Source organism: Jaculus jaculus, chromosome 1 (assembly GCF_020740685.1).
Source record: "Jaculus jaculus isolate mJacJac1 chromosome 1, mJacJac1.mat.Y.cur, whole genome shotgun sequence".
NCBI lineage: Eukaryota > Metazoa > Chordata > Mammalia > Rodentia > Dipodidae > Jaculus > Jaculus jaculus.
This window is the reverse complement of record NC_059102.1, coordinates 12843288-12855027: the sequence shown is the minus strand read 5'-3', so window position 1 is coordinate 12855027 and position 11740 is coordinate 12843288. Positions and strand designations below refer to the sequence as shown.

The 11740-nt window shown below is 38.4% G+C and overlaps 1 protein-coding gene across 1 annotated transcript in view; it reads left to right on the top strand.

Annotated features, from left to right (window-relative positions):
* Wdr11 (WD repeat domain 11) overlaps positions 1-11740 on the top strand; it is a 67988-nt gene that overhangs the window by 38203 nt on the left and 18045 nt on the right. Inside the window, exons 15-16 of the mRNA XM_004659290.3 lie at positions 893-1017; positions 1791-1938. Of these exons, the coding sequence (XP_004659347.2) occupies positions 893-1017; positions 1791-1938 (273 nt within the window). The remainder of the gene's footprint in view (positions 1-892; positions 1018-1790; positions 1939-11740) is intronic.

Genomic DNA, 11740 nt, shown 5'->3' with positions numbered 1-11740 from the left:
ACAGGTCCTAAGTAGCTAAGGCATCCCTGAAGAACAGGAATAAGTATGTTAGATGCTGGTGGGGCGGGGACCCATGTTACCTAATATCAGCACGTATTATGAAACTCTGGAAGTAAAACCAGTGCTATGTAGACGCACAACCTGAAAATGGATCCACATTAAGGAGATTTTAGAACAGACCCATGAATATTAGGGACCTGATGTACAGCAGAGCAGCCTGCAAATCAAAGAGAATAAGTAACCTGTTTCCCGTAATGGAAAAAAATAAAAAGACCGAGGAACTGGATGATGTGTAGCAAACACTAGTTATGCAGATTAGAAATCCATGTATGTGAAAGCCAGGCATGCTGACACAGCCCTGTAGTCCCAGCACTGGGGAGGCAGAGCTAGGAAGAGAACAAATCTATGCCAACCTGCGCTATATGGCAAGACCCTTTCTGAAATTAAATAAATTTTAAAGAGAAGAATATGTTAGACATATATAATATGTGAACTAAATGCTTATTAAGAACTTTTCATATGAAGGGATTTGGATTAAATTCCTTAGAATAGGTGGAAATATATAAGTATATATGTAAAACAAGCAGTTTTCTATGAACCTATGCCTGATAAAAGGACCTGGTTGGAAGAGCATGATTCTCTAATCCTGTGCTGGTGAGGAGAGTCGGCAAGATAGTGGGGAGTGAGAGACACTAGTTGAACTCATTACTTCATTTTGTGAGCATGAAAACTTCCTTCTGGGAGGGTGCCATTAAGCTTTCCTACCTGAGGTAAGAGCAGCTCATTTGCCATTATAGTAAGTAGACTGGGCATGGTGAGTATGCCAGGCTGTTCTAGAAGGTTCTGTGGCAGGAGGGAACTAGCACTTTGAGGTTTGTCTGTCTGCTTGCAGGAGTGGTCGCCATCTCACAACTTGAAGAGCCTGAGAAGGAAACAGCTTGCCACCCGTGAAGCCATGGCCCGCCAGACGGTTGTCTCAGACACAGAGCTGAGTATTGTGGAGTCATCTGTGATCAGGTACATTATCATTTGTACTGTCAGTGTATTGTCAGTGGCATCCAAGGGTATCTGTGGTGTCCTGTTGTATTCTGTTGAACATCCTAGGGTTTTTAAAAATATTCTTATTTTTATTTATTTATTAGAGAGAGAGAGAGATACAGAAATAGGCAGGGAGAGAGAAAGAGTACGCACCAGGGCCTCCAGCCACTGCAAATGAACTCCAGATGTGTGTGCCTCCTTTTGCTTCTGGCTTTTATAGATCCTGGGGAGTTGAACCTGGGTCTTTGGCTTTGCAGGCAAGCACCTTAACTGCTAAGCCACCTCTCCAGCCCAGCATCCTGGTTTTGCTTACACGGTTTTACTGTAAAGTTAAGCTTTCTTGTACCACTGAGGTAGTCAGCAGCACGCAGCTATCTATGCCTGTCAGCATCCATGGTAAATGTACTCATCCTGGTGCCTTTCTGTCCTAGGAACTTGAGCTTCTAAATTTCAAATGAACATAGAAAACATTTTAATACTGAAGAAAACATACTGGGACTTCAGAATTTCTGTACGATCTCCATCCTTACTAATTTTATAAATAAAAGTATCAGAGATAGTGACAGGTCATTGTAACACTTCTCTTCTATTGAATTATACAGCAAAAATAGCAAAAATATTGGAGAGTTTACTTTTCCATCATTAAGCTTCAGGCTTTTAAAGGTGATATTGGACATCCTGATATTGTATCTGTGTAATTATGGATGTCACTCTAAGAAGAAAATGTCTTTATCTTTTCCTCTATTATAAAGCTTGTTACAGGAAGCAGAAAGTAAATCTGAACTCACTCAGAACATCTCTGCTCGGGAGCATTTTGTGTTTACTGATACTGATGGCCAAGTTTATCATCTCACTGTGGAAGGAAACTCTGTGAAAGATAGTGCTCGGATTCCACCAGATGTGAGTATGACCCTTGACCAATCTGCCAAGAGTTCTTATCAAAGATTTTATTGATCCATATCCAGGAAATGTGTTGAAAAGTTTTTCCAGATAAATCTAATATAAATTTTACCTTGTAAAATTTTTACTAGTTGAATTTGGTCCATCCTGTTAGAAAAGAGTATTATATTTATTTGGTCAAGAATTTACTATGTTCTGTTCATTTTTATCACTTTAATCCATGAGGAATTTTCTCCTTCTACACTTGATCTTAGCCAAAAGGCTGTGAAGTGATTCTTCTTTTTGTCTATTATGAAACTGAGGAGAGTAAGTAACTTCCAAGTGCCCTGGCTTAGCTTTGTTAAAGTAGTGTTTGGAACTCAGCTCTGTCTAACTTTATTAGCCATCCTGTTTCTATCTTATGCATTTTCCTGAAAGATTTGATATACTGCCTAGTATTGTTTTGGGTTAATTAAAATCAGGCTGTAAGCATAATAATAGTATTGATATTAACTGATTTGTAGATGCCCTTTTGGCTCTGTGGAATCAATTATACTTAATAATTCGTGTCAGTATGTTATATATTATTTGTCATTGCTGGATTAAGAAAATGTTAACACAGAACAGAACTGAATGGAGGCATGAAAGGGATTTTAAAAATATCCAATTGTACTTAAAATTACCATCTAAAAATAAGATATAGGACTTCCGGTTAAGATGGCAGCGTAGGTACCACACCAAAGCAGCCTAGGGGGGAAAAAAGACCAAAAAAACTCAGCAAAATACACACTTTTACTAAAAAGTGAGGTGTATAGGAAATTGAAGCAGCAGCGGAGAAGTAGAAGAGTTCCAGAGCATTCAGAGCCTGCACAGGCTGGAAAAGCGGCTCCGGCAGCTCGGCCAACCACTGTGGCCGTGGCGCACCAGAAAGCTGCCAGGCTCAGCTCCAGCTGCAGGAAAAGCCAGGTGCTTCCCCTCACACCGCGCTCTCCGCAACTCGGGAAACGTGAGGGGAGAGCGGCAGCGAGCAACGGAGGAGCAGACCGCGAGGTAGAAGAACAAGTGGAGCAGCTAGAGAACCGGAGCAGCTGCGGCTCCCTCCCCTCCCCCACCACCTGAGCCCAGCTCCGGCAAACAGAACAGCAGCCCGGGACCTGGCCACGCCAACAGTGGGACCCAAGCAGGAGCAGAGTTCAGCAGCAACATCAGCGGCTCCAGCACCGGTAACAGCGGCCCCAGCAGCAGCAGACCCAGGAGTGGCAGCAGCAGCAGACTCGGCAGCAGCAGCTTCAGGGGGAGCAGCGGCAGTGGACACAGCAGCAGCAGCTTCAGCAGCAGTGGTGGCTCCAGCAGTGGCAGCTACAGCAGCAGCAGAGGCAGCAGCAGCGGTGGATCCAGCAGCAACACCTTCAGCAGCAGTGGCTACAGTCCCAGCAGGGGCAGCTTGAGCAACAGCAGTTCCAGCAGCAGGGGTGCTGATCTGCAGGGCCACAGTTGCCAGGCTTGGTTTTCCCCGCAGGAAAAGCAAGTGCCCAGCCCCAGGCAGCAACTTGACTGAGACCAAAATCATCCAAGGTAACTGGGATTGCACCAGGAAAGGGTCTCACTTGGTTGCAAGCTGACTTGGATCCCTCAACAGACCAGAAATCTTAACCTCTTTGTTGATAGAGGATCTGGTCGTTATAATAACTACTCTTGCATCCATACTTGGGGCTGTTTTTGATTGAATATGTACAGTGTTTAGTTAAATTTTAGAATCTACCTGTATTTTATTCCACTCAGCCTGCTTGAATACTCCTATAGCAGGGAAACTCAAGCCCTAAGAACATCTTTGTTACTCTGAGAGTCTTAAGAGCCACACCTAACACCTTAAGGTCCTACCCTGAAAATATATTACATCAAATCAATTGATACAGCTAAGAATACACAGCTAGCTAGAAAATCCAAGCATTAACTTAATCCAAGATGCAAATATATATACATTATAACACAAGAAACACTAAAAACCAAGACGATATAAACCCGCCTAAAAGTATTAATGCATCAGAAATGTCCTCCAGTGAGAAAGAGTTAGAGGAAATGCCTGAGAAAGAGTTCAAAAGAATGATTGTAAATATGTTCAAAAAAGTCAGAGAACAAATCAAAGGAGTCAAAGAGGAACTTAAAGAGGAAATCAAAGGAATCAAAGATGCAGGACACCAATTTCATGAAATAAAGAAGGCAATACAAGACATAATTAAGGAAATAGAAATAATAAAGAAAAACCAGTCAGAATTACTAGCAATGAAGAACATAGTTAATGAAATAAAAAACTCTGTAGAAAATCTCACCAGTAGGATGGATTAGGGAGGGGACAGAATATCTAAGCGAGAAGACCAGGTGGCAGACCTAATGCAGTCCAACAAAGAGAAAGACAAACTTATAGAAAAGTATGAGTGGGAATTTCAAGATATTCGGGACACTATGAAAAGATCCAATATAAGAATTCAGGGCATAGTAGAAGGAGAACTCCACTTCAGAGGCATAGTAGGCGTCTTCAACAAAATCATAGAAGAAAATTTCTCCCCAATTGGGAAAGAGGTGCTAATGCAGATACAGGAAGCCTTTAGAACCCCAGCCAGACAAAACCCAGAAAGAACCTCTCCTCGCCATATTATAATCAGACTTCCAAACACATACACCAAAGAAAAAATATTGAAAGCAGTTAGAGAGAAAAATCAAGTTACCTACAAAAGCAAGCCCATCAGGATTACAGCAGATTATTCAACACAAACTTTTAAAGCCAGAAGGGCTTGGAGTGATATATTCCAAGTTCTGAAAGATAACAACTGTCAACCAAGGTTACTTTATCCTGCAAAGTTATCCATTCAAATAGATGGAGAAATAAAGACATTCCATGACAAAAGCAGGTTAAAGGAGTATTTGAAGACAAAACCAGCTCTACAGAAAATACTTGATAGAATCCTCCATGCTGAAGAAAAGGAAAAGCACACATATAAGGAACCTAGAAAAAACAAGCAATACTCAAATACTAGTTAACAGAAGAGAGCGCAGGTAGAACCAGAAACACACACACACAAATGGCAAACAAAAATACACACCTTTCAATAATATCTCTTAATATCAACGGCCTCAATGCCCCAATGAAAAGACATAGATTTGCAGACTGGGTTAAAAAGCAGGATCCTACTATTTGTTGTCTCCAAGAAACTCACCTTTCTACAAAGAATAGACATTATCTTAGGGTGAAAGGTTGGAAGATGGTGTTTCAAGCAAATGGGCCGAGAAAATAAGCAGGGGTTGCTATCCTAATACCAGACAGGGTAGACTTTAGTCCGACGTTAGTCAAGAAAGATAAGGAAGGTCACTTTATGTTGATTAAGGGCACACTCCAACAGGAGGACATTACAATCCTAAACATATGTGCACCTAACATGGGGGCTCCCAAATTCGTCAAACAAACACTATTAGAACTAAGGTCACAGACAACACCAAACACAGTGGTGGTGGGTGACTTTAACACCCCACTCTCATCAATTGACAGGTCATCCCGGGAAAGAATAAACAGAGAGGCATCTGGACTAAATGAAGTCATAGAAGGAATGGACTTAACAGATATATACAGGACATTTCATCCAAAGGCTGCAGAATACACATTCTTTTCAGCAGCACATGGAACATTCTCTAAAATAGACCATATAATTAGGACACAAAGCAAATCTTAACAAATTCAGGAAAATTGAAATAATTCCTTGCATTCTATCTGACCACAGTGGAATTAAACTACAAATCAGTAGCAAGAAAGGCTATAGAGCATACACAAAATCATGGCAACTAAACAATACACTACTAAATGATGAGTGGGTCAATGAAGAAATCAAAAAGGAAATCAAAAAATTTATAGAGTTAAATGATAATGAGAACACAACATACCAAAATTTCTGGGACACAATGAAGGCAGTTCTAAGAGGTAAATTTATAGCCTTAAGTGCCTATATTAAGAAATTAGAAAGGTCACAAGTAAACGACCTAATGCTTCCCCTTAAAGCCTTGGAAAAAGAAGAACAAGGCAAACCAAAAATTAGTAGACGGGAAGAAATAATAAAGATTAGGGCAGAAATTAATGAAATAGAAACAAAAAGAACAATCCAAAGAATTAATGAAACAAAGAATTGGTTTTTTGAAAGGATAAACAAGATTGATAAACCCTTAGCAAATCTGACCAAAAGAAAGAGAGAAGAGACACAAATTAATAAAATCAGAGATGAACAAGGCAACATCACAACAGATTCCAGAGAAATTCAAAAAATCATAGGGACATACTACAAAAGCATATACTCCACAAAGTATGAAAATCTGAAAGAAATGGATGATTTCCTTGATCTATATGACCTACCTAAATTAAATCAAAATGAGATTAATCACTTAAATAGACCTATAACAAACATGGAGATCCGAACAGTTATCAATAATCTCCCAACTAAAAAAAGCCCAGGCCCAGACGGATTCACTGCTGAATTTTACCAGACTTTTAAGGAAGAGCTAACACCATTGCTTCTTAAGCTTTTCCAGGAAATAGAAAAAGAAGGAATTCTACCAAACTCCTTCTATGAGGCCAGCATCACTCTGATACCAAAACCAGGCAAAGATAGAACAAAAAAAGAAAATTACAGACCAATCTCCCTCATGAACATAGATGCAAAAATTCTCAACAAAATATTGGCAAACAGAATACAAGAGTATATAAAAAGATCATTCACCCTGACCAAGTAGGCTTTATCCCAGAGATGCAGGGATGGTTCAACATACGCAAATCTATAAATGTAATACATTACATAAACGGGTTGAAGGACAAAAATCACATGATCATCTCATTAGATGCAGAGAAAGCATTTGACAAAATCCAACATCCCTTCATGATAAAAGTCCTACAGAGACTGGGAATAGAAGGAACATATCTCAATATAGTAAAGGCTATTTATGACAAGCCTACAGCCAACATATTACTAAATGGGGAAAAACTGGAAGCTTTTCCACTAAAATCAGGAACAAGACAAGGGTGTCCACTGCCCCCACTTTTATTTAATATAGTTTTGGAAGTCTTAGCCATAGCAATAAGGCAAGAGACACACATAAAAGGGATACAAATTGGAAAGGAAGAAATCAAGTTATCATTATTTGCAGATGACATGATTCTATACATAAAGGACCCTAGAGACTCTACTAGCAAGCTGTTAGAGCTGATCAAAACCTACAGCAATGTAGCAGGATACAAAATAAATACACAGAAATCAGTAGCCTTCATATATGCTAACAACAAACACACAGAGGATGAAATCAGAGAATCACTCCCATTCACAATTGCATCAAAAAAAATAAAATACCTTGGAATAAACCTAACCAAGGAAGTAAAGAATCTATACAATGAGAACTTTAAAACACTCAAGCGTTAAATTGCAGAAGACAGTAGAAAGTGGAGAAACATCCCTTGTTCCTGGATTGGAAGAATCAATCGTGAAAGAATCGTGAAAATGGCAATCTTACCTAAAGCAATCTACACATTTAATGCAATCCCTATCAAAATTCCAAAGGCTTTCTTCATGGAAATAGAAAAAACAAACCAAAAATTCATTTGGAATCACAAAAACCTCGAATATCTAAAATAATACTGAGCAACAAAAAAGAGGCTGGTGGTATCACCATACCTGATTTTAACCTATACTACAGAGCCATAGTAACAAAAACAGCATGGTACTGGCACAAAAACAGACATGTAGATCAGTGGAACAGAATAGAGGACCCAGATGTAAGCCCAAGTAGCTATAGCCACCTGATATTCGATAAAAATGCCAAAAATACTCATTGGAGAAGAGACAGCCTCTTCAGGAAATGGTGTTTTGAAAACTGAATAAATATCTGCAGAAGGATGAAAATAGATTCTTCTCTCTCGCCATGCACAAGAATTAAGTCCAAATGGATTAAAGACATTAATATCAGACCGGAAACTTTGAAACTGCTAGAGGAAAAAGTAGGGGAAACCCTTCAACATATTGGTCTTGGCAAAGACTTTCTAAATACAACCCCAATTGCTCAGGCAATAAAACCACAGATTAACCACTGGGACCTAATGAAATTACAAAGATTTTGCACCGCAAAGGACACAGTGAAAAAAGCAAAGAGGCAACCTACAGAATGGGAAAAAATCTTCGCCAGCTATATATCTGATAGAGGATTAATATCTAGGATATACAAAGAACTCAAAAAGTTAAATAATAAGGAATCAAACAAGCCAATCAAAAAATGGGCTATGGAGCTAAATAGAGAGTTCTCAAAGGAAGAAATACGAATGGCATATAAGCATCTAAAAAAATGTTCTACGTCACTAGTCATCAGGGAAATGCAGATTAAAACTACATTGAGATTCCATCTCACTCCTGTCAGATTGGCCACCATCATGAAAACAAATGATCATAAATGTTGGCGGGGATGTGGAAAAAAAGGAACCCTTCTTCACTGCTGGTGGGAATGCAATCTGGTCCAGCCATTGTGGAAAACAGTGTGGAGGTTCCTAAAACAGCTAGAGATTGATTTACCATATGACCCAGCTATAGCGCTCCTAGGCATATATCCAAAGGACTCATCTCATTTCCTTAGAAGTACATGCTCAACCATGTTTATTGCTGCTCAATTTATAATAGCTGGGAAATGGAACCAGCCTAGATGTCCCTCAACAGATGAGTGGATAATGAAGATGTGGTACATTTATACAATGGAGTTCTACTCAGCGGTAAAGAAAAATGAAGTTATGAAATTTGCAGAAAAATGGATGGACCTGGAAAGTATTATACTAAGTCAGGTAACCCAGGCCCAGAAAGCCAAGCGCCACATGTTCTCTCTCATATGTGGATCCTAGCTACAGATGACTGGGCTTCTGTGTGAGAATGAAAATACTTAGTAGCAGAGGCCAGTAAGTTGAAAAGGAGACATAAAGGGTGGAGAAAGGAAGGGAGGAGGATACTTAATAGGTTGATATTGTATATATGTAATTACAAAGATTGTAATGGGGAGGTAATATGATGGGGAATGGAATTTCAAACGGGAAAGTGTGGGGGTGGGGAGGGAGGGAATTACCATGGTATATATTTTATAATCATGAAAAATGTTAATAAAGATTAAAAATAAATAAATAAATAAAAATTTCAAACAAAAAAAAAAAAAGAAATTAGAAAGGTCGCAAGTAAACAACCTAATGCTTCGCCTTAAAGCCTTGGAAAAAGAAGAACAAGGTAAACCAAAAATCAGTAGACGGGAAGAAATAATAAAGATTAGGGCAGAAATTAATGAAATAGAAACAAAAAGAACAATCCAAAGAATTAATGAAACAAAGAGTTGGTTCTTTGAAAGGATAAACAAGATTGATAAATCCTTAGCAAATCTGACCAAAAGAAGGAGAGAAGAGACACAAATTAATAAAATCAGAGATGAACAAGGTAACATCACAACAGATTCCAGAGAAATTCAAAAAATCATAGGGACATACTATAAAAGCATATACTCCACAAAGTATGAAAATCTGAAAGAAATGGATGATTTCCTTGTTCTATATGACCTACCTAAATTAAAGGAAAATGAGATTAATCACTTAAATAGACCTATAACAAACATGGAGATCCAAACAGTTATCAATAATCTCCCAACTAAAAAAAGCCCAGGCCCAGACGGATTCACTGCTGAATTTTACCAGACTTTTAAGGAAGAGCTAACACCATTGCTTCTTAAGCTTTTCCAGGAAATAGAAAAAGAAGGAATTCTATCAAACTCCTTCTATGAGGCCAGCATCACTCTGATACCAAAACCTGGCAAAGATAGAACAAAAAAAGAAAATTACAGACCAATCTCCCTCATGAACATAGATGCAAAAATTCTCAACAAAATATTGGCAAACAGAATACAAGAGTATATAAAAAGATCATTCACCCTGACCAAGTAGGCTTTATCCCAGAGATGCAGGGATGGTTCAACATACACAAATCTATAAATGTAATACATTACATAAATGGGTTGAAGGACAAAAATCACATGATCATCTCATTAGATGCAGAGAAAGCATTTGACAAAATCCAACATCCCTTCATGATAAAAGTCCTACAGAGACTGGGAATAGAAGGAACATATCTCAATATAGTAAAGGCTATTTATGATAAGCCTACAGCCAACATTACTAAATGGGGAAAAACTGGAAGCTTTTCCACTAAAATCAGGAACAAGACAAGGGTGTCCACTGTCCCCACTTTTATTTAATATAGTTTTGGAAGTCTTAGCCATAGCAATAAGGCAAGAGACACACATAAAAGGGATACAAATTGGAAAGGAAGAAATCAAGTTATCATTATTTGCAGATGACATGATTCTATACATAAAGGACCCTAGAGACTCTACTAGCAAGCTGTTAGAGCTGATCAAAACCTACAGCAATGTAGCAGGATACAAAATAAATACACAGAAATCAGTAGCCTTCATATATGCTAACAACAAACACACAGAGGATGAAATCAGAAAGTCACTCCCATTCACAATTGCATCAAAAAAAAATGAAGTACCTTGGAATAAACCTAACCAAGGAAATAAATAATCTCTACAATGAAAACTTTAAAACACTCAAGTGAGAAATTGCAGAAGACACTAGAAGTGGAGAAAAATCCCTTGTTCCTGGATTGGAAGAATCAATATTGTGAAAATGGCAATCTTACCTAAAGCAATCTACACATTTAATGCAATCCCTATCAAAATTCCAAAGGCTTTCTTCATGGAAATAGAAAAAACAATCCAAAAATTCATTTGGAATCACAAAAAACCTCGAATATCTAAAATAATACTGAGCAACAAAAAAGAGGCTGGTTGTATCACCATACCTGATTTTAACCTATAGTACAGAGCCATAGTAACAAAAACAGCATGGTACTGGCACAAAAACAGACATGTAGATCAGTGGAACAGAATAGAGGATCCAGATGTAAGCCCAAGTAGCTATAGCCCCCTGATATTTGATAAAAATGCCAAAAACACTAATTGGAGAAGAGACAGCCTCTTCAGCAAATGGTGTTTTGAAAACTGGATATATATCTGCAGAAGGATGAAAATAGATTCTTCTCTCTCGCCATGCACAAGAATTAAATCCAAATGGATTAAAAGACCTTAACATCAGACCGGAAACTCTGAAACTGCTAGAGGAAAAAGTAGGGGAAACCCTTCAACATATTGGTCTTGGCAAAGACTTTCTGAATACAACCCCAATTGCTCAGGCAATAAAACCACAGATTAACCACTGGGACCTAATGAAATTACAAAGATTTTGCACCACAAAGGACACTGTGAAAAAAGCAAAGAAGCAACCTACAGAATGGGAAAAAATCTTTGCCAGCTATATATCTGATAAAGGATTAATATCTAGGATATACAAAGAACTCAAAAAGTTTAATAAGGAATCAAACAAGCCAATCAAAAAATGGGCTATGGAGCTAAATAGAGAGTTCTCAAAGGAAGAAATACGAATGGCATATAAGCATCTAAAAAAATGTTCTACGTCACTAGTCATCAGGGAAATGCAGATTAAAACTACATTGAGATTCCATCTCATTCCTGTCAGATTGGCCACCATCATGAAAACAAATGATCATAAATGTTGGCGGGGATGTAGACAAAAAGGAACCCTTCTTCACTGCTGGTGGGAATGCAATCTGGTCCAGCCATTGTGGAAAACAGTGTGGAGGTTCCTAAAACAGCTAGAGATTGATCTACCATATGACCCAGCTATAGCACTCCT